General features: G+C 42.9%; 1 protein-coding gene across 37 annotated transcripts in view; it reads left to right on the top strand.

Annotated features, from left to right (window-relative positions):
- Positions 1–18,156, top strand: part of LOC134859890 (protocadherin gamma-C5-like) — a 196,874-nt gene extending 178,718 nt beyond the window's left edge. For 13 of the 37 annotated variants that reach the window (XM_063876665.1, XM_063876664.1, XM_063876643.1 and 10 more), the window contains exons 2-5: positions 10,878–10,936; positions 12,130–12,183; positions 14,448–14,545; positions 16,011–18,156. In XM_063876665.1, the coding sequence (XP_063732735.1) occupies positions 10,878–10,936; positions 12,130–12,183; positions 14,448–14,545; positions 16,011–16,330 (531 nt within the window). In that variant the 3' untranslated portion in view covers positions 16,331–18,156. Of the gene's footprint in view, positions 1–93; positions 2,745–3,817; positions 6,535–10,877; positions 10,937–12,129; positions 12,184–14,447; positions 14,546–16,010 lie in introns of those variants that run through there. The other 24 variants (XM_063876675.1, XM_063876673.1, XM_063876667.1 and 21 more) reach the window with 11 other exon arrangements.
- The last annotated feature ends 5,627 nt before the right edge of the window (positions 18,157–23,783 follow it).

Below are 23,783 nucleotides of genomic sequence, written 5' to 3'. Positions count from 1 at the left end.
GGATAGATATTGTGCACCAATAGTATTCAGAACTGTACAAAGAGATCTACTCCCTCCCCCATGCAGCTTCAGCACCGCAACCCGATGCTCGGGATGGAAGGAGAGTACGTAAATGCTGCGTTTACAGAGAGAATTTGGATGTATCTTAATTATATTTTGTATCATGAACAGGCGTAGTTTTAACGGAATATGTCACGCTCTTGGAATATGGATTATGGCTTTGTGTTTGCTGTTCACGTGCATTGGAATTGATGTATTTTACTGAATCAAGGATGACAAAGACAATAGGATACCGAGACTGGAGATGGCAGGCACTTTGGTGGCATCATTTCTTTCTCTTGTGGACTACAATAAACGGACAGACACGCTACAGCATCCCGGAAGAACTAAAACAGGGCTCTGTGGTAGGAAATCTAGCCAAAGATCTGGGTCTCGGACTGTCTGAGATTTTTGATCGTAAGCTGCGTGTTGCCTCTGAGGCTGGAGAGCAGTATTTCAGTGTAGATGCAGGGAAGGGTGAGCTGCTGGTGAATGACAGAATAGACAGAGAGGCTTTATGTGGACAAAGTGCCAGCTGCGTTTTACCTTTGCAAGTAGTTATTGAAGACCCACTACAGTTACACCGAATAGAGGTCGAAATACGTGATATTAATGATAATTCTCCTAACTTCCTTTCAAAAGAATTATCTTTAAAAATAGCCGAATTGGCAGCAGTTGGCACGCGTTTTCCTTTAGAGAGCGCAATGGACCCTGACGTTGGAAGCAATTCATTAAAATCATATACTCTTAGTAAAAATGAGTGTTGTTCCCTTAAAATAAAAGAAATTGAGGGTGGTAAGACTGTTCCTGAGCTTGTTTTAGAAAAGCCTTTAGATAGAGAGAAAAAAGCCGTTCACAAAATATTACTGACGGCATTAGACGGTGGGAATCCAGTTAGATCTGGAACCTCACAAATAACCATAAGCGTATTAGACATTAATGATAACTTCCCGGTGTTTGAAAGAAACGTTTACAAAGTCACCCTAGATGAAACAAGTTTAAAGGGGGCTATTGTTATGAAACCAAAAGCAACTGATGCAGATGAAGGTCTTAATGGTGAAATTGAGTTCTCATTCGGCTCTCGGACACCAGATTCTTTATTGTCAATCTTCGATATTAATCCCTTAACTGGTGAAATCACTCTAAAAGGAGAGTTAGACTATGAAACTTCAAAGTCATATGACATCGATATAACTGCAAAAGATAAAGGAAGTCCTGAAATGGAGGGCCACTGTCGCGTGCAGATTGATATAAGTGATTTCAATGATAACGCTCCAGAAATAGTTTTCACTTCTCAACCAAAGCCAGTGCGCGAGGACGCACCAAGTGGCACGGTGGTTGCTTTGATTAGTGCGCGAGACCTTGACTCCGGCGAAAATGGTAAAGTGTCGTTACAAATCACCAAAGGCTCTCCTTTCAATCTGAAACCATCGTTTTCTAATAATTATGCACTGGTTACCAGTGGTGCTTTAGACCGAGAGAGTTTCTTGGAGTATAATATTGAAATAACAGCCACTGATTCAGGCTCTCCTCCTCTGTCCAGTAAGAAAATTATACCTGTCAGCATCACTGACGTGAATGATAACCCCCCTGTATTCACTCAGCCCTCCTATAATGTGTATTTAAAAGAGAATGGGGTGCCAGGCTCTATACTGTACTCAGTATCAGCGTCTGATCTGGATTTTGGTGAAAACGCCAAAATGTCCTACTCCATACTGGACTCTAAAGTGCAGGACGTTTCTGTGTCGTCTTATGTTTACATTAACTCAGATAACGGCAGCATCTACAGCATGCACTCTTTTGACTATGAGAAACTGAAGGTGTTTCAGATTCAGGTTCAGGCAAAGGATCAGGGCTCCCCGTCTCTCAGCAGCAACACCACTGTCCATGTTTTTATCCTGGACCTTAACGACAATGCCCCCGCTGTTATTTACCCCTCTTCTGCTGCCCTGGGCTCCCTCTCTCACCAGAGAATGCCCCGCTCCGCTAAAGCGGGTCACCTGGTTACAAAGGTGACGGCCGTGGACGCTGACTCGGGCCATAACGCCTGGATCTCTTACAAGCTGGCGGAGGCCACAGACGCCTCTCTCTACACTGTCAATCTGTACACAGGAGAGGTAAGGACTAAACGCGCTGCTTCCGAGCAGGACGACTCCTCTCAGAGGCTGCTTATAGAGATCAAGGACGACGGGGAACCGGTTCAGTCCACCACCGTCACGGTGTCCATCCTACTAGAGGACGCCCTCCAGGAGCCCATCTTAGACCTCCGACAGAAAGCGGCCGAGCCCAGCAGGAAAACTGGGAGAATCACCCTGTATTTGATTCTCTCTCTGGCCTCGGTGTCCGTGCTGTCTCTGGTGACTTTTCTCATTTTAGCGGTTAAATGCATGAGGAACAGCAGAAGCAGCGGTAGTTGCTGCATGAGACGCAGCGACTGTGATAATTACAAGAACCCCAACAGAAACCTGCAGATTCAGCTCAACACTGATGGACCTATAAAGTACGTGGAGGTCCTGGGAGGAGACATGATGTCTCAGAGTCAGTCTTTCAGGTCCTGCATGTCTCCAATGTCAGAGTACAGTGATTTCACTTTGATTAAACCCAGCAGCACCACTGACTTTAAGGAGGTGATCAGTGTTCTGGATGCATCTTTACCCGACAGCACTTGGACCTTTGAGAGCCAGCAGGTGAGCAGAAAACCAGAAGTCAGTGTGATACCGAGAAATAGAAGCTAAATGAAATTCTCCTGATTTTGTTTTTATTTCTTTTTAAATATTTGATTCATACGAAAGTATGTTGTGCTTCTCAATGAAAGAAAAATCATCACACAAACTTGGTTTAAAATAGTCTTCGAAGTTTTCATGGCTAGCTATACAGTATGGTCAGAATCCAGGTTGCCAGTCCAGCTGACACGTTTTCTGAAATAGCAGATTTAACTTTCTTGTTTGATAATGACCAAACACAATCTGTGTCACATTTTCATCAGTGGCAAAGGACGTTACCAATCATAATACACACGTGTTAACAAACATTGCAGGTGTATGCTTCAGTAAAAAATATGCTATATTATTAGCCTGAGCACAATCTTTCCTATGTTGCATTCCCTTAATTTGTAATAAGGTTTTCATCTTCAATTTCAATGTTCAAGGGTAAACTATTTTTTGTGTCATCGCTAATTTTCCCTCACTTTATTTCAGTGGTCCATTAAAAAAAATGACACTATTTTGTGTTGTTTAAAACAATTATATGAATAATTCCGATTTTTTTTGTTGTTGTCAAACTAAGCTTTGTTCTTTAATTTAGGCTACATAGTCTGTGGTCAAATGATCCTCATCCCGCCATTGTATAAATAGCATAGTATTAAAAATACGTTGTATTTTAGAATGAACCCACTTTTTGCATGAAAAACCAGTTTGCAAACCATGCCCCCCTGCGGATACAAATAGCATTGCTATAAATAGCAGCTGGTTGATTGACTGCTTTGTTTTGATAATGAGCTCTCCTTATATATAGCACGTGACTGAACTTTTCCACAGAAATGCAAACATCTATGCTTGGTATATTTTTGTATTTTTGAAGTGTATTCATAGTCATACCATATCCTCTGTTATTTGCATTGTCCTCTCACACTTTTACAAAGAGAAACAGGCTGATCCTTGCCTGTCGGTGGAAGTTTAGCCACTGGAAAGTTTTTACTCTGTGTGTGCGAGCTGAGTGACAGAGTAGGTCCACCCCTGTTTCCAATGAGGGGGACGGCCTCTGCGGTCTCTCCACGCCCATGTGGGGAGTGAGGCGGAGGACACAGAGCAGAGGGTTTCAGCAGAGGCAGAAAAAAACTTTGATTTTGTTCCCGTTTTTTTCTTAAAAGACGGCCGAAATGATCACATCCAAACCTCCCATCGCTCTGCTTTTAAAATGGAGATGTTTACCCTTAAACCTGGCCGTCTCGTTTTAACATTACTATGGATACGTTAAGTGAAAGTAGAACTTAAAAACTTTCCAATTCTCCGATCCTCGGAGCGCAGCACAATGGACTCCAGACAGTGGAAGCGCTCTGGAGGAGGGAGACTATGGAGGCTTTGCTTTTATCTAGCGTGCTTCTCCTGTGCGTCCGCTCAGCTAAGCTATTCTGTATCGGAGGAACTAAACCCGGGATCTATCGTTGGGAATATCGCTAAAGATCTGGGCCTTTCTGCTCAGGGGATTGTACAGAGGAGGTTGCGAGTGGTCTCGGAATCCTCAACACAGTATTTTGAGGTAAAGCAGGCGACCGGCGATTTGGTTATCAAACAAAAAATTGACAGGGAGCAAATGTGCGAATTAAGTCCAGTATGTTCACTGCACCTTCAAATACTCCTGGAGAACCCTTTAGATATTCATCGAGTCGTGGTGGACATTCTGGATGTGAATGACAATGCACCGCAGTTTTCTACTAGCAACATTTCTCTGGAGATATCAGAGGCGGCTGCTCCAGGCACAAAGTTCCGTTTGGAGAGCGCACACGACCCAGACGTGGGTACTAACTCGTTACGCACTTACCATCTTGCAGAAAATGACTTTTTCATTTTGAATGTGGAAACGAAAGGTGACGGCAGTAAGTTTCCAGAGCTAATGGTGAATAAACCTCTTGACAGGGAGACGCAGGCCTCGTTTCGCCTGTTGCTCATTGCTGTAGATGGGGGTCAGCCCGAGAAATCTGGCTCAACACTAATGCTCATTAAAATTCTGGATGTAAATGACAATGCGCCAATCTTTGATGAGCAGATAAAGAAAATTAGGCTTTTAGAAAATGTGGCAAGGGGCACTTTAGTTTCTAAATTGAACGCGACTGACGCGGATTCGGGTAACAACGGAGACATATCTTTTCTGTTTAGTAAATACACACAGGAACGCGTTACCAACATTTTCAGTGTGGATTCTAAAAGCGGGGAGATCCGTGTGAAGGGTGATGTGGATTATGAGAAAGGCAATGCATACCACATCACAGTACAGGCCAGAGATGGTGGTTCCCCAGCCATGGAGGGCTCCTGTAACGTCATAGTTGAAATCATTGATGTGAATGACAATGCACCAGAGGTGACCCTGACATCACTGACCAGTCCTATCAGAGAGGACTCAGCACCAGACACTGTGATAGCGCTCATAAGTGCTCGGGACTTGGACTCTGACGTTAATGGGCAGGTTACATTAACTATCCAACCAGGTTTGCCATTCAAACTCAATGCAGCTTTTGGCATGCATTACAGCCTCACCACTTCTGGAAATCTGGACCTTGAGAGTGTCCCAGAGTACACAGTGGTCATCAAGGCCACTGATGCTGGTTCCCCTCCACTTTCATCACAAACCACCTTTGTGGTGAAGCTCTCTGATGTAAATGACAATGCCCCCACCTTCTCTCAGCCTTCCTATTCGGTTGACATCCCAGAAAACAATGCTCCCAGTGCTCCCATCACTGCTGTCTCAGCCACTGACCCAGACCTTGGAGAAAATGCTCACATCTCTTACTCCATCCTTCCCAGCATGGTCAAGGGCTCACCCATCTCTTCGTACGTCTACATCAATCCAGAGAGCGGCCACATCCACAGCATGCGCTCTCTGGATCATGAACAGCTTAAAGCTTTCCGTATTGAGGTGCAGGCCCGGGATGCTGGGGTGCCCCCACGGACAGCCAATGTCACAGTTCATGTGTTCGTGGTGGATGTGAATGACAATGTGCCAGTGATTGTATACCCCTACTACCCAAAAGACAAAGGGTTAGAGTTCACTATGCCCCCATCTGCTGAGCCAGGGCACCTCATAAATAAACTTGTAGGGGTGGATGCAGACAGTGGGCACAATGCATGGCTGTTTTATTCCATCGCCCCTGGACCAAATGCTGGCATGTTCCGTATTGGACCACACAGCGGTGACCTCCGCACAGCCAGACATTTGGCAGAGGAGGAAGGGGGCTCCACTTATGACATTGTGGTTATCATTCAGGACAATGGTGACCCACCAAGTTCCAGCTCTGTGAACATTTCAATAACTGTGGATGAGAAGGCCACGCCCAAGGATGCTCCAGCAAGCCCCCGCCACACACCCTTCTACCACCGCACAGGGATGTCGGACATTACTTTGTACCTCATCATCTCTTTAGCCTGTGTATCAGGGGTGTCCTTTATCACCTTTGCCGTCCTTATGGTACGTTGCCTTAGGCCCCGTGGCCATGGGCTGGAGGACTCAGACTGCAGCTGCTGCTACGGTCGCAACAGGCCCAGCCGCTACCATCAGAGGCCAAGCAAGGACCTGCACCTGCAACTCAATAGTGATGGTCCCATACGCTATATGGAAGTTGTAGGAGGCCCCCAGGACCCTCACACACGCACCTACAGGCCCTGCTACTCCACCATATCCAGTCGGAGTGACTTTGTATTTATGAAGACACCAATGCTGAGTCACAACAACACACTCAACATGACACTCAGCAGGAAGCACCTTATGAACTCAGCCAGTGAGGTGAGGGATTATGTTGGGAGCAAGCACGGCATTGCTGGGATATGCCATTGTGGGATACAACCAATACACAAGGTTCAGTTTTTATAGGCATGTTTCAAAAATGCTTTTAGTATATCAAGAAAGGGTTTTCCCATGCAGTTTGTCTATTTTAAACGTTCAATACAACAAATTGGTTAAATCCTTAGTTTGTTGCTTCAACTCTTGACAGTGCTAACGATGTCCTCTGTCACTTAAATGTGCAGTATTTTAGCTGAAACGTCACTTGCAGGAGGATCCTTAAAACTGCTCTTAGCTTTGTTGTCCTACTAGACAGGTTTGGGCAGAGTGAAGAGCATGTTAATATTTAATCTGACTTGAGGCTATAGGAAATGTGGTTACTATATCTGACATCCAGTGACTAAACTGACTGATGGAGGGGAACTTTTCTTTATGGATGTGAAAGTTACAGATACAAAGGAAGTCAGCCAGAAAGAAGGTAGTTGGAGAAAAAAATGTTAAAGGAAGTGGAAAGGGGGAAACATGAGTGCTCCTAACAGATGGAGAGGAGGAGACAGACAGATGAGTATATCTTGCAGTGTTGGCTCAGTGGAAGGGCTTGAAACAGAGGGTAACAGGATGACAGAGGGATAGACGGGGGTGAAGGAGAGGAAAAGGGCATAGGAAACAAAATGGTGAGCTAGGGGCTGCAAAGGATAAAGCAGTAGCTGAAAAACAGGAATTCATGGGGTCAGTGGCCTGACCCCTGACTTCCTGTTGTCCTCTGAACTTTCTGTGATTGGTTCCAGGACTCAGCATCACATGAGTGAGGCTGTGCGAGCTCTGTACAGACATTGACTATTTTCCATTATTAGATCCTTGGTCAAAAATGCTTTTTTCCATATGTTAGAGCAGGTTGTAAAAAGAGGTTAATCACATGCACAAAACACAAACAACTTATTTAGTGTTTTGATGCAAAGCAAGCACTGTCAGGGAAGATGGCTGACGGTGCGTCACTTTAGGGAATTTAATAGGTAAAAGTATGAGGTTTTCTCATCCTTAACATTTATCCTCAGGGTCTATTCACAGCCATGTCATATTGCATGTTGAATTTAGTTTAAGGTCAATATTGTTGCCGTGGTGTTTTGGTAATAACAATTTCTTCTCCTCACAACAGGGTGTTTACTCTTTTAAGATTGTCCTGTTTCTCTTCAGTCTGAATTACATAGCCACTCTGTGCTTAATTAGTTTGTCCCTGATGTCAGCAGGGTACCATCTGTCCCCCTGTTCTGGTGACGCGTGTGTAATGAAGAGAACAGAGGAAAAGAGATGGAGGGATAGACAAAGAGGAAGGATGGATAGCTTTTACGCACGTGTGCCACAGCGACAGAGAGCACAGGCCATAATGACTATAGAGCAGCAGCCATCACTTATATGCCTGCATGTGAGATTATGTGTACAACGCATCAGGCACAAGTAGCCACTAGTGGTGTGTAGTTTTAGGAGGTCCTTGGGGCCTAGGAGTCCAATTGTCAAGCAATTCCCACTGCCCTCTTTGTATCCTCTATTCATATGCTATATGTTGTTTTGGCATACATGTGCTAACACTAGACATTTGGAGGGAATATTGTATTGACAGTTTTTCCTAAAAGTAATGGTGAAAAAAATAAGTTGCAAGTTTACTTTTTTCCAATTTGCCTGCGAAATGTACATCATTTGCATTAAAGGGGAAATATTCCCAAGATTAATTTAGACTTCTGGCTCAGTGGACACAGAAACATGCCATGTAATCCTAATTTCACGACTCACCAAGTTGCCTCTTCCCTTTCATTTTAGCAATTCTTCCCCTCTCCATACCATTACAAACATAGGTTTAAAGCAGGATCTAAATATTCTCTTGAACATGTGTTTCAATCTTTGAGTCTTTGGTAGTTTATAAGTGTTGGCACGTGCACTTAGATAGACCAAGTCTTTTGTAGATAGTCTTTTTTTTTAGAACATGAAGCTGCATGTCGTGTTACAACGGGCTCATGCGATTCACAAAAAAATTGTCCTTGAAGGGTTTTGCAACATAATTGTTTTTTAAGTATCTACCATACATTATGCTTTTCTATCTCTCATTGTGTATGTGAGTGCCATGTAATTTATCAGGCAAAGCACGTAGTGTAGTCCAGCCAAAGTTATTTTAACATCAATACTAGCTTGCATGTTATGAACCTGAATATTACATAAAGAGTACCAGATGTACCTGTATGTGCATAGGAAGTGCTTACCTTTACTTTATGTTTTACCCCTGACAGAGGGAGAGAAGGAGAAGATATTACATTTCTGTTATTTTTGAGCAACTGGATAAAACTTTGTGTATCACGGTGGCGAAGAAGTAAATCAAATGTTTTAGCTTACATTCACATGCTTCAAACATGTTGGATTAAATCCAGATGTGATCAGTTTATAACCCCTGATGATCCCAGCATGCAAAAAGAGATGCTCTGATAATTGGAGCTTAAGTCAATGGATTTGAATCAATCTTTACCAAAAAAAAAAACTCAGCAGCTCCTAACAAGGCTCGGTTTGTTTGAGTGATAGTTTAGCTTGTGATGTGTAGGTGCAGTGAGGTGGCCTTCAATAAAGCATGCTCCAGCAGTGGGGTCCAAGATTCCAGCATGTATAGTCTATGACGCTTTATGCCGCATGCCTGCAGTGGTATAAGACCTTGGAAATGACAAGTGTGTGTCTGTGTGGTCAGAACGAGTCACACAGCTGGAATGCCGGGCCTCTCTGTGGATGTATGTTTGTACTCAGTGCTGATCCTATTCTCTCCATACCAAAGCTCAGACGGACTCATGTGCCCACACACATCTTTGACTCTATTTTTACACTCGAAACATCAGCCCAGCTCGGCCCTGATAGGAGCATAAGAGATCATTTATACCCTCCTCTGCTCATCCTCATCCACTATGGTTTTATATTGCAATTATGAAAATGTGTAAATTCTGGCATTGCATTACTTATGTGGACAGAACTAAGCACACTTCTCTTTATCAGACTTTATTGTTCCTTTCTTTTGTTGACACCAAGGCAAAACAGAACTTTTGGGTGAGAGGAGGTCTACTGTTAGCTATTTTCACTCAATGCTTCATGGAGCATCAATAATTGTTGTGGATGTGTACAATTCACACTACCCTTTTTTTTTTAGTTACAGTCCAGTTCTCTGTAATTGACCTTTAAGTACGATGGCAGTCACTTCTTTAGTCTGCATTGAGAAAGGAACCATATTCCCTTCACCTTGTTTCAATATACTGTTTTGCTTGTTGTTCTTTGTGGTTTACTGGTGCATTTGTGTCTTGTTTACCTGTATGCTAATAGGGGCCTCAGTCATGACTGTTCCTTTTGTATAGGTATTTTCTCTTTCTGTTGCTCTCTTGCTTCTTTCCATCATTCCCTCGGGTAGAACAGCTCTTTTAATAATGCAGCACATCATGCTGCTGGCGTCTTTCTCCAGGGAGCTCTTGTGTGGATTAGGCAGCAGAATCTGGAGCCATGCCAAGGGTCTATTCACTGCATCGCTGCACAACAAGAGAGCCTGAGAGAGGAAAAGTGCTAGAGAGATGGAAAAGACATGATGGCATGGCCAGTGAGGTAGAGATGGACTAGAGTGCAATGGGCTTGAACACATTCATAGAGAGTAGCAGAGAGAGTAGAGAGGCTTTTATCACTGCGGAGCCACCATTGTATCCTTGTATCCATGATGTTTTGGTATAAAAATAACAACGCAGCCTTTCAAGGACTCTCTCTGCCCTCTGCATTTATTACAAATATTATTATATTAAGCCATGTATTTGCTAGGAAGGAACCCTCATTTTCTTTGGGGGGGGGGGGGGGGGAGGGGGGTTTAATAGTTTTGTTTGTGTTTTTGAGGTCATTTAGTAAAAAAGAGCTGTTTAAGATGGAAATCTTATGAGCTTATTATACAAAAAACAACTCTCTTTTTGATATTATCTTCCTTTTTCCTTTTGTTTTGAGTTGCGTTTTATCAGCAGCGCTCCAGTTTGTGTGTTTGTTTCTCTGTGCGTGTGTGTGTGTGTGTTTGTCCCCTGCAGCATGTTATGCTCCACAGCTCTTGGAACAACATGGATGCCTGAGCATACAAATATTTGTTTCCAACTATAACCCTTTTTTGAGCCTCGAAACAAAGAGAAACAGAAAATATTTTACAAATCACAGGCAGACACACAACATACACCATCACACACAGATGTGTCAACCACAAAGAAACATCTTGCAAGCCAAAAGTTACACCTCAAAACCATCCTGCTATGTCCCAATGAAACACATGAATCATGTTGCAACTTCTGCTCTCTTCACAGCAAAAGCCCCCCAACAATGACTGGCGCTTCACTCAGGGACAGAGACCCGGACCTAGTGGGTGAGTAAACTGAGACACACACAATCACACACACAGTGATAAGATGGTCAGTAAAGTCAAGGACATATTATTGTGCTGCACAAGGCAAGCTTATTGTAAAGACTGAGAGAGGGATGAAGGATGAGGAATAAAAACAGGAGGGGGATGGTAGTGACTACTGTAACTATAATACCTCACTGCCAGCAGAGCTGATTGTAAAGTACTGAAGACATCACAGTCACAGTGCAACCATTTCAGTCTGATTTAAAACAAACATTGTAATGAGCATTTCGTGGCATGAACTGCTCAGTGAATTCAGATTCCTGGTTTAGTTTCCTGAATGAGCATCTCTCTGATTTCAGGCTGCTTTATAAAATGGCTGCAGCAGCTTCCCCTCCCCCTCCCCTCCTGTTCCTCTCCTCTCTGCGCTCTCTGGGCCTGTGCACCATCACTCAGTACTACTGATGAGGGACTGTGACCAGAGCTAGTGGGGGGATGGGATAGGGTATTTATCCTTCTTCAGCGCTCTTCATTTTCTAACATCTGAGATGTCGTTCTGACTTGCTTAATTGACAATACATAAAAAATGTTTCTTTAGTTCACTTGTGCGTCTTAAAGAGAGTGTTCTGTATGTCGATGGTCGATGGTTGCTATTTGCCCATATTGTGTGGGCTAAAAGGCAGTGCGAGTAGTTTTCACGACAATGATTGCACAACACATTCTATGAGTCAAGGCTTCTCCCTGAAACATACCAGCTGGGTAAAACGCTCTGATGAGCCAAGTCAGGAAAATGTTAGGCTCATAGACACACACACCACAGTCATTTTAGAATTCCACTGGGGTAGGAGGAATACATTGGACATACTTTATCTTAGTGGTGGAGAACTAGAAAACTATCTTCCCATTGGTATTTTAAATATATATGACAGACTAGGAACCTCAAACTTTATTACATTATAATTGAATCATCAAACTTTAGCAATATCAGATTTCTGTTTGCCAATATGCTTTTTTAACATTTCGTCAATATGTTTACTCTTATCGTCATACTCGGGGCATTTGTCTGTCATTCTATACAAAGGTATACACAATTCCATTGCAGTAGAGATCTAGAGCACAAAGTCTCAACATTTTCCTTTTATTTTTGCCTCGTTCAAAATTTCAGATCAATATTTAATGGTTCTTTCAGACTGTATAACTTCTTGTGTTTCTAGTCCCCACATGCCATACGGTACACACATACGATGGACGCCGAAGGAAGGGACAAGGTACTCATTTAGATGTAAACACGTTATGGTCATTTTCTGTCCTTATGAGCTGATGAATGTTTTTTGTCAAGTCACTGTTGGGTGAAAAGGGGACCTGAATACAAATCAGCTGATAAGGGCAGAGTGGCTAAAATATGATAGGTAGTGCACTGCAGTTGAGTGCTGTGCTGTGTGTAGATGTACCTAACCTATAGCTTCTGTTAGTCTCCCTGAAAGTTTGATGGGGTTTGTTGATCGATGTGCATAGGCCACAATGCCTGCTGTGGCGTAGAAAGGATTGTGAAACTTTTGATTTTGCGTGCAGTGTTTGAAGATTTGTATTGCCTTTTTATGTGTGCTGTACATATAGTCATACTCTGAGAGCTCTTGTTTTCACTCCTTCTTGGAGACTGGCCTGCCATACAATGTTGCCTTTGATGTATGTCTGTGATGGTTGTAGCTCAACTTCACCACATGTGGCTTTTTCATGTGATTTATCAACAGCAGACAACAAGTAAGAGACAATACAGACAGCTGTTCCATCATTGATTTATTTAAAAGCTGGTTAGAAAGTTACTCAATGAAGTAAACAGCACTCTACATAAATCTCTTGAGCTCAGATGTTAGCATGTACACCCTGAGACTGCCTAAATGGACCTGAAAAAAGTCCAGCAGGTTCTCCACCAAATAAAAAGACGAGCCATCCTCGGAAATAAAACCTGTCATGTTAGGTTAGGTTGCAAAGGAAACACATGGTCCTGTCCTGCTAATCAAGGACATCCATCTGGACCACAGTTCACAATCTTGCCCACAGGAAGTGATAATCCTAACCTCAGGAAGTGCTTGACTCAACTGCAGGATGTGATAAGTACAGAGAGTTGATCATTTAGCTTAAATGAAGCATTCCCATTTATCTTAAGTGATGTGAAGGGCCACAAGATGGCTTCCCTAGCTTTACTGACCTTGCTCGTACCAAGCCTGTTTCTAATTGGCTGCCTGCTTCTGTCCTTCAGTCTCTCTCTGGTGCCGAACTAGAACCCACTTCAGAGTTTTGGCAGAGAGATCTGGCAACCTGCTCTTTAACAAATCCCTGTTTCATGTTAGAATTCCTTACCCTTTTCCCTTATTGTGTCCCTTACTTTCTCTTAATTCCCTGGGGCGGAGCGATTTGTCAGAGTTTTTTTGTTGTTGGTTTTAAATAGAAAAGAGAGAGTTCCTCTTTATCTCGCATGTATTCAACAGACCATCTATATACAGTCCTTTATCCTTCATGTATTATTATAACCTGTGTTTGTTAGAGAGTAGGAAATGAGACCTTGATATGTCTTTTTTTTGTAGTCCTCTTTGGAGCTGTATCTTTTAGCCATGTCCCTGTGGGTTATGATCTTCTACTAAATGTGCTCAGGTGGTTTGTTATTACCAAAAACTGTTGAACAACCCATTAATTAAACACACAGACACACAAGTTAGGAGGTCAAGAGACAAGTTATATTGTTGTTGCTCTAGATGATATTTTTTTTTTTACTCCTGCTGGTCTTCTAATGAAGTGAAGTGACGTTTGTTAGTTATTTATTGTGTCACAATTTGTCGGTACAATGATGGTAACATAATGCAGTGTGGTGGCGAATCATACTATCATCTTAATATCCAAATAGGATTTTAATTAACACATTGGGAACAGGAGCAGAGCGGGTATTTAAGTATTGTGACCTAGTTGTCATGTACAGCTTGTCTTGGTGTGGGAATGGAATTAAGGTGAGCATAATACAGCGCAGGTCTGCTTTCTCCTTTATTGCCCCCACATGCAAATTGCAGACTTTAAATAAACATGCCTTTGAAGGTGAAGTTTGCCCAGATGGAAATGTTCAGTGCCTACTGAGCACTGCATGTGTGACTATGCAGACAGCTATTTCCTTTAAAGTTGGGACCATTAAATATTTAATCAGATTTACTAGAACACGCAGAGCCCTTGGACACACCGGAGAGACAGTGTGAACGTTGTACAATGTTAACTGTGTCCGAATGCACAAACACGCTTGTGTGCAGACGGACAAAGTGTGTTTAAGTGTTTGTTTGGGACACACCTTGTTTTGTGAACTATACGTCCTTATTGCTATCCTTGCTGACTTTCCCTCAGGCTGTGTATTTTGCCATCAGCTGCTTTACATCATAAACCACAAACTGCCAAACCTAGGCAAAACACACACACACACACACACACACACACACATCAAGGAGTACAAATTACCCGTTATTCACAGTTGTTCTCCTCTTTTTCTCCTCAGCGCAACTGGAGGACCCGAGGTTGCCATGGGAACTGGCCCCTGGCCCCAGCCCCCAACTGAGGCTGAGCAGCTCCAGGCCCTGATGGCTGCAGCTAACGGTGGGTCCTATACCTCGTCATCTTTTTCCTCCCTACTATCGATTCTTCTACTCTTTTTCCAAACCAATTACTTTCTCTTCACAAGCTTAGTGAGGGTGCGTGGGCAGGGTTTGTTTATTTAGGTTTCAGTTTGGTTGGAGGGCAACTACACAGCCTCGCTCATTGATAAAGCTCTCCCGGTTTACATTGATGTTTCCATGTCGTGGTTGTGTGCTGTTAATTATCCAGACAATAGTCAGACAGTGGACATAACTACCTGCAGTCCATCAGGTAAACAGTACAGTCGTCGTGTTGAATTTAATAACATTCACAGACGCATGTTTCCACTGTACACACTGATGACATGTACAGTGTTTTATAATAGACAGACGGCTATAGAGCTACATAGCTCATCCCAAAATGTCCTCTTTCCACTGCCCTATTTCTCTGTTCCTGCAGTGACTATCCAGCACTTAGGGGGGATATACAATGATTCATCTTTGGGCTGAAACTGTGACATCCTATGTCAATAACATGGAGGAATAAACATTACATTGGCCCTGAAAGAAGACTTAGCAACACCACATGTAGTGACAGTCATCCACAGATAGGATGGAGGGACAAACTTGACAATATTTATTACTAAATAGACTCAAGCCATTGTTTCCACTGTAATTTAAACCACTGACACACCTCCCTCTACACACACACAATAACACCCTCCCCCTCTTGGACACTGCACCGGACGTTGTGTGGAATTTTTCCGTCAGAGACAGAGAGAAAAAGGCACAGTGGTGAGCTGCATGTCAGCACAAATTTAGACAAAATGAACAGTTAGTGCATTCATTAAGGCAGGACAAAACAGTGATAAATACGGGACGTCGATAAGCGCAGTGCAGGAGTTATCCTGCAATGAGTTGACAAAGCACTATGAGAGCAGAAATATTATTCAATTGTGTTTTCAGTCACTTGCTTTGGCTCTTTGGAAGATAGTAAGCATGACTGTTTTCAGAGTTTTTAATAGGGCTGAGACGAGCCACAGGATGGGGGAGGGGGCGTTTATGTCTCAGGCTCTGCAATGCAGGGGCTGTGGGAGAGTTATGAGCCGAACAGCTACGTCATGCGCACACACACTCAGGCCATGCGAGATAAAGACACAGAGGAGGATGCTGGAGAGACGTTTCCTCAACTCTGTTAAGAAAAAAAACATCTGCACACAATCAGCCATTGTGTAACACCTCTTTGCCTCTTTTTAGCCACTGCAACCTCATGTTTTGCCTAAACAACAGGATATGTTTAATTCAAATCTCCCTGTAATGAAATACCTTATCTTGTAGTTTAATCTCCTTTTAAGACCTATTTCCAATATTTTTATATAACACTGTCATACTAAAACTTTCACATTCTTGTTGTCTAACAAATTTCATCCCTCTCTCCACTCCCTCCTCACCCCTTATTCCCCCCACTCTGTCTCTCTTCCCCCCAGAAGTGAGCGAGGCTACGGCCACACTGGGACCCGGTACAATGGGCCTGAGCACCCGGTACAGCCCACAGTTCACCCTGCAGCACGTGCCCGACTATCGCCAGAACGTCTACATCCCCGGTAGCACGGCCACCCTCACCTCCAACCCCCAGCAGCAGCAGGCCACAGCCCAGCAGGCCGCCCAGCAGGCACTGCCCCCGGCCCAGATGACAGCCCAGATGACAGCCCAGATGACGGCCCAGATGACGTCCCAGCCCGAGCCCCCCAAGGCCGCCCAGACCCCTGCCTCCAAGAAGAAGTCCACCAAGAAAGAGAAGAAGTAGAGTTGGATGGAGGGAGATGGATGAAAGATAAACCCGGCCTCTGATGAGATATTCAACCCCCCATACCCCCCCCCCCCCATTAAGTATCTTACTGCTCTGCTCTCACTCTTGTTAGCCACGGTCTAAATAATGACAGCAAATCACCTTTGACCACGTGGACTTTGGATGGATGTTGATGGTTCTTTGAAAGTGTCTTGAATGTGCCAAAGGCTATTGTTGGTGTTGATTACCCGTGCTGTGCTAAAGGTCTAGTATTGCTCACATAATCTTTGTCAGTAGATAATTTTGGCAGGGTATGGGGGGTTATTGTGGTTTTTGTTTTTGTTTTTGTTTTGGCAAATGATCTTGGACATAGAAATTCAGTGTAAGTAACCTTGCTGGGATGACAAGGCTATACGCAGTGATGTATTCAGAGATGAAATGTTAATGTCTTTCATGTTGGATTTATTGTGCTCTTTCTCTCGATGGAAAGACAGCTATTGTAAAGTACGCTAGTTGCCATCCATTAGATTCCTATATAGGATCAGCCTTGCAGGATCTTAAAGCATAAGTCCTGATGATATAAGGCTGTTGTTTGACAGGTATTACAAACTCTTCTGCATGCTCTTTAAGGTTCAAACCACATATAATAGTTTAGAGTTGCAAACTATGCATTTCAAAAGCAAGGAGGAGGACATCCTAAATCTGTTATCCTCCCTCCAATCGCAGGTCAATAGAATGCACATGTAGCATTTAATTGACTCAAAACAACAAAAAAAATACTTTTGTAATCATAGTTTAAGAAAAATAAGATTTTAATCTCCTGATATTTTTGTGACCAGAGCATGCACCCAGAGGACGGGCAGGCAGCGGATGGGGCGGCATGGTGTTGTCATGGAGTCACTAGCCAAGCTGTCCTTGCAGTAGGTAGCAGCGTGTCTTTTAAAACACCAGATGGGCACAAACATGTCCTGCACCCTGAAGCCTCCCTCCTTACACCCAGCTCCTGTGCTCCCCTCACTCACTTCCCCACGTTGGGAGCCAAATCAAGAGAAATGCACTGATAGTAATTTGAAGATGAGATGTAGGGGTAGCAATCACTTCGCTCTTTAGGGAAATGCATAGATGTGGTAAACTTAAGTTCTTAGGAGTCCCTGGACACTTTGCAGGAGTATTTACCCCTCACACTCTCAAAGTGTTGAAGAAATGTGTTGATGTGACACAGAAAGATATGTTTTTCTTTGGGAGATTTAATAGCATAGAGGAATTGTTTGTTTTATGATATGAAGTCTTTACTTTGCCGTCCATCTGTCTGTCAGGCTTCCCGCCGGATACAACTGCATGAGAAAAGCCAGCTTGCAGGCTGGGTCAGGGGGAGTGGTGAGGTGAGGGTTACACAGACCTGGGTGACACCATTACATCAACCGGGGGGGGGAACCACTTGGCTCTACCCACTGAATGTACAGAGGAACCACTGTTGATCTGTCCTTCCCTTAAACTCTCTAATGCACTGACCCAGGTAGAGGTCAACAGAGCCAAGCACAGCTGTCCCTGCTGGTGAGGAGATACCACTCGAGAGCCCTTTGAGAAAAAAAACCTCAAATTAAATCCCCTTTGCCTCTGTACCGCTCACCTCCCCCCTCCACTCCCTAGTCCTGTGAGGATCTTCCCCACTGTAAATACACACAAGCCCTGTCGATGGTATGAGCCAGTTGTTTGTATAGTAGGGACAACATCCAACATTTTCAAAATAAAAGTCCCTCTCCACAAGGCGTGGCTTACTACTGGAATGTGTTGCATTTTGTTTTTCAAGAAAAATAAGAAAACCACAGTTAAAAAAAAAAGAATCAATAATGAGTAAAAATCTGAGATGTTCTTCAACAGTTTGTGTTGCAATGTAGTAACTAAGCACCATGGAAGCCAACTAACTCTTCAGTGTAAATAAATAATTAAAGACAACTTTAGATAAGTAAACAAAGTGACACACGTAGACTAGTTAACTTGTGATATGTGTTGCGCATATTTTTGTGTTCATTTTCTCTATATATTTTATCACCCTGTAAAGAAACAAAAAAACAAAACAAAAATATGGAAATGTTTCTATCCTTCTGTAACCTCTCAATGTTCTTTTGCGGTGATCTTTTCTTGTGCATTTGTGAAAGAATGCCTCTCATTCTCTTTCTGTCCATATGAACAAATGATTATAAATATTATATATGTGTGTCTGTCCGCTGCTGAATTAATACTATTCTATCCTGCTGTATTATCTTTCTTATCAAATGCTTATCCCCCACGCTTTACCCCTGTGTTACTCTCTTATTTTTATGCTAATATTTATATTGCTGTTTTATTTTCTCTTGAACACTGACATTTCAAATAAAACGATTCTGAAATCATTAAAAAAAAAAATCTTGTGTGTTTGTTTTATGCTTCTATGTGTCATGGTATAACAGGCTACAGAGTGTGTGAGTTAACATTTTGCATCATACGTTGCTAATTATTGTTACTCACCTGTGAAAAACATCAGGTGCTGTTGGATGCAGTTTGCTGTGCATTAAAATTCTTTTCATGCACTTTTTTTCTGTGACCCACTTTTAGCAGGACCGCAGCCCTATTGCTTTTTTCCCACAAAGCTTTGCTCTCTCCTTGGTCCATTTCAGGTGTTCTTTGCGTCTGTGTAGCACTGTAGCAGTTAAAAGGGATTAAGAAGAAAACTCAATGAGGCCACAAAATATAATTTCTAATTAAATAACAAAGACTTGATAACCGTTCTTACTGCTGCTCCCTTGTCAAATGACAAAAGAGAATAATTAATTAGAAAACTTTATTACTATGCTTCTGGTGATAAAATGATTCCCTATCTTGAACTGTACAACACATCTACTTAATAATGAGTCTAATTAAATTGCAAAACATCATTCAATTGAGTCAATTAGGGATTTAAGAATCACTGGAGCGAAATCAATTTCAGTGAAAGCAGTACCAAAAACAAATTGGTAAAAATTGAGTTTTGTTTTAGCCGTATAATGTTGTTGTTTATCTTTTATAGGTGATGAAAACCAAGTAGTTCAAATGAGACCTGTAAGAGCCCTCATAACTAGATGATTAGTACAAATCTTATAACACAAATACCCTCAATCCTGACCTTATATTTTGTATGCTATTGTTGAAGAGATGAATGGTAACGAGAATTTAAGTAAACTATCTTTACTAAGTGAACGTATTTATATATTTTATTCCACTTGAATTTGCTGTCTCCTCCTTTAGCTCATCATTCAAGAGCCACATGTTCTTTAACCCTCCTCTCACAGATCCTGGGGCCACTACAGGGAACATGGCAGTCTTTGTGCCTTTCACAAGGTCTTACACAATAACATAGAAGCTATAAATAGCCCATGGACCGTCACTAAGCAAAACAAAAGGACCTGGCTTTAACTCACTGCTGCAGATGTTGGGGGAGGGAAGGAGGGACAGAGGAGATGGAGATGATGTGTTCATGAATCAGGCGTTCACTCTAACACAAGCTGATGGGTTTTGACTGAGTTACTGCCTGAAGATTACACAAGCTCAAGAGCTATGTATGAGATAAGACTGGAAGATTATTTTATTCTGCTAGCTCACAAACACGTATCTTTTCTTATTTGTTTTACCTGACTACTGTAATTTGTTTATATGCTTTTAATCAATTCCTTTATTGAAAACTATAGAAACCTTTTTTCAGGGTAAATTATACCATGACTTTTTTACTACCTCTTTTATGAAATGTTTATGCCAAACTATAGTTTGGTTTTCTATGACAAATATTATATTATTTGTATGAAGTTGTACAGGAAAGTATCCCATTGTTTTTACAAAATAATATAGTTATACTATCAATGGCAAACAACACTTTGACATTTTAATGAACTATTCTAAACGTTGACATTTTGTATGACTTTTAATGATGAAATGCTCGACTGTGGCAGCTAATTATATATTTTTTAGAGATGCTTTGAATATCTTTTATTATGATTTGCCAAAATGGCCGAATCCTCTCGCTCTTCTCTCAATGTGTTATGTGGTTGCCTCGGCAACTGTCGGTCCTAGCCTCTGGATGCTGTTCTCCACATCTTTATTACAGATCTATGTAGCGGCCATCACTGACTCCGCTCGGGGCCTGGTGGAGCTGAATGACCTGCAATAAGACAAGCATATTCAGCCATTAGTGAAACCTGGCAACCCTGAGAGAGACATATGCAGAAAACATGGCAGAGTGCAGCAAATCCCACGCAGACACAAGTGGATGAGTCAGAGATAATAACGTTCTGTGGGTTTGTCCCAGTTAGCTTTACTGGAGATCCGCACAGTATGAGACTCACTTTGAGATATAACAATCAAAGGAAATTGGACACATGGTTACATTATGTGTATGCATTTACAAAAGCTTTAAAGTTCCTTAGTCAGCTGATGTTCATCCTCCGACTCACAGAGACTTCTGCTGTCCTGACTGTCGCCATGTGTCACCAATTTCCTGGACAGGAGACCCAGCAGAATGGGGAGATTGTTCTTTTCTTGCCCCCTTCATGCCCCTCACTCTGTGTCGCCTAATTAAGCACATTCCTGCTCATTACGACACACACACACACACACACACACACACACACACACACACACACACACACACACACACACACACACACACACACACACACACACACACACACACACACACACACACACACACACACACACACACACACACACACACAGATACACAAGAGAGTGACACACACTAAGACAAAAAAACTTTAAAAACAGTGATGTATAGCATGGTTGTCAAATAGGGGAGTCAGTAGAAGACTGGAACTTGACAATGGACTGCCTTGTGAGCGGTAATGACATTAGTCAGACCGCCTGGACATGAGAGAGAATAAAAGGGATCACATCCTGTATGTGAAACATGGAAATGGGCACACTTGTGAGTAAGTAAAAAAATCAGTTTCTCACAACATAAATTCAAGTGCTGAAAAACACATTTCTTGAATACCTTGTCATCAAATGTAATCCTATTTGTCTAGATTCTAGTCAAAATAATGTAGCAAAAAGTGGTGCAGAGCTGCATTTCTTCTCTCAGTGTGTGAGCTGACAGGAAGGACCAGTGAGAGGAAACAAGGATCTAATTTCAAGCCTGAACCATGTACGGACAAAGCAGGATGTGACGAAACATCTGCTAGTGGCGGGACAGGATGTGTTTGTTTGGCGCCTCTTCTACTCATATTTCCTCTCACTCAGTAGTCCAGCAAAAGGAAAAACCCCCCCCATCGTACTCCTTTGACTTCCTCTCTTCTTCTTCTTCCCCTTTTCCCCTCCTTCCTCCCAACCTGCAGCTGTTTCTGCAGTGTGTTGGGTCCCCACATGTTGCAGGACAGAGCACTTCTCTGAGGATACACACAGTAGGAACAGAGCATGGATAAAGACCAGCCCCTCTGGACTTTGTCGGGGGAAACCCCTAGCATGAAATGTATAGATTCACAGCACAGAGCCTAAAGCGGAATGTCACACATAGGGGAGATTACATCTGAAAGTTTCAGAGACCCATAAACAGACAGCAGTGGGTTAATGTATCATGCAGTGTAGAGAGAAGAACACTTGATTGAAGTTCCTTATAAAAAAAAAACACAGAGAAGGAATTGGGAACTTTTTTTCTGTTGGCACGCTGAGCCAGTACTAAAAATACACACTGGCTGTGCTGCACAGCCCTTATCACATTCATTCATAATCTTTTTTACATGTGTTACATAATTCCCTGGCATGTTTTCATTTAGTATTTCAGCTGAAAGGAATGTGCCCATCAGGCAGACTGAACTACTGAGTTCAGTGGTCTTTGGCTGACAGAAGAGGGGGGGTCTTTGAGCAGGAACATTGGAGCAATGGAGCCTGAATGTTGCTAAGGCTAACAGTACCCTGATTTAAAGAGACACAGTAATGTGCTGGCTCGACTAAATCACAGAGATGGAGCTGTTGCAATGTGGAAGAACAAAACAATGCTCCCTTTCAACGCAGCAAACCCTTTTTCTCTTCATCTGAAAAGCCCCTCTCTACTCTTTCTCTCTCTCCTCCTCTCTGCCAAGACCTTTCGCGCCTGTTTTCTCAGCTGGGAGGATGGAAATCAGACAGGGGGAGATGGGCGGTAAGGAATGAAGGGGGAAAGACTGACTGAGGGATAGTGAGAGTTGAATTAAGGGAGAATAAGGGTTGATTCCCCCATTATGACCTGCTGCCATGAGGTTTTGGGCGGACAAAATGAGAGGGAGATTTTTCCCTGTTAGCTTTAGGTTTTGCTTTACTATGTCACAGGTCAAGGGTCACGTACAAAAGAAAGCATGTGATCTGCTTACAGGGAGAAAGGCCAAATGAAGAGCTATCTAATTGACTAAAATGTGTTCTCCATTCACTCACTGAGATAAAAAAATGTGTGTTCTGAAGAGATCAAAAGCTTCCATCTGGTGCGACGGGGTTTGAGGGTATCTCCTCCCCCTCAATCCCCCTGCCACACACCCACACACAAAAACACCCTCACACACAAACTGCGATCAACCATAACCCCAATCCCTCTTTACACACCGTGCACCCCATAAGCACGCCCTCCCCCAATCCAGCACTGACACACATGCAGCTACCATACCCCCCCAGCATAGAAAGCGCAAAGTACCTAATCCATTTCCTCCTCTGCTGTGATTGTCATGGAAACGCAAAATTCCCCATGTGAGTGACGAGAGCAGGAATGGTGCAAGGAGGAAAACAGAGCAATGGATATGTAGGGAAGCATCAAAGAAGTCACTAAGCTTTCCTTTTTACAGCTAGGAAGGAGTGTGTGTGTGTGTGTGTGTGTGTGTGTGTGTGTGTGTGTGTGTGTGTGTGTGTGTGTGTGTGTGTGTCACCACTGCATATGATGGATGTTTTGCTACATGTTTGACATTTTGTACATGCCAAGGCATTAGTTGAGGAAGTCAGTGTTCTCTGTGTGTGTGTGTGTGTGTGTGTGTGTGTGTGTGTGTGTGTGTGTGTGTGTGTGTGTGTGTGTGTGTGTGTGTGTGTGTGTGTGTGTGTGTGTGTGTGTGTGTGTGTGTGTGTGTGTGTTCTCAGAGGTCGGATACGCTGTGAATGTGCTGCTCTACAGACTTACAGACTCTGACACAGAGGCATTTCGACAACTCAGCGCCATGGTGACAGGTGTTGCCGAGGAAATGGTGCAGCTGCTGCATGGATATTTCAGGCTAATAAGCATGCACCATCAAGCTCCTCTACGCTGGCTGCCCTCCCCACTCCTCTCTCTCCTCCCCTCTCGGTTCCCCGAACCAACACACCCTGCTTGATGCTGGAGGCTGGAATGCTGAGGCGAGTCTATCCTGAACATACAGCTTTGTGTTTATTCTGTGTGATTGTATAATCAGCATACAACAGTTTCTGAAAAAATCCAAATCTGAGTCAAATG

The sequence above is a fragment of the Eleginops maclovinus genome, chromosome 23, assembly GCF_036324505.1.
Source record: "Eleginops maclovinus isolate JMC-PN-2008 ecotype Puerto Natales chromosome 23, JC_Emac_rtc_rv5, whole genome shotgun sequence".
Lineage (NCBI taxonomy): Eukaryota > Metazoa > Chordata > Actinopteri > Perciformes > Eleginopidae > Eleginops > Eleginops maclovinus.
The sequence above is the reverse complement of the archived record's forward strand: the minus strand, read 5'-3'. Positions and strand labels throughout refer to the sequence as shown.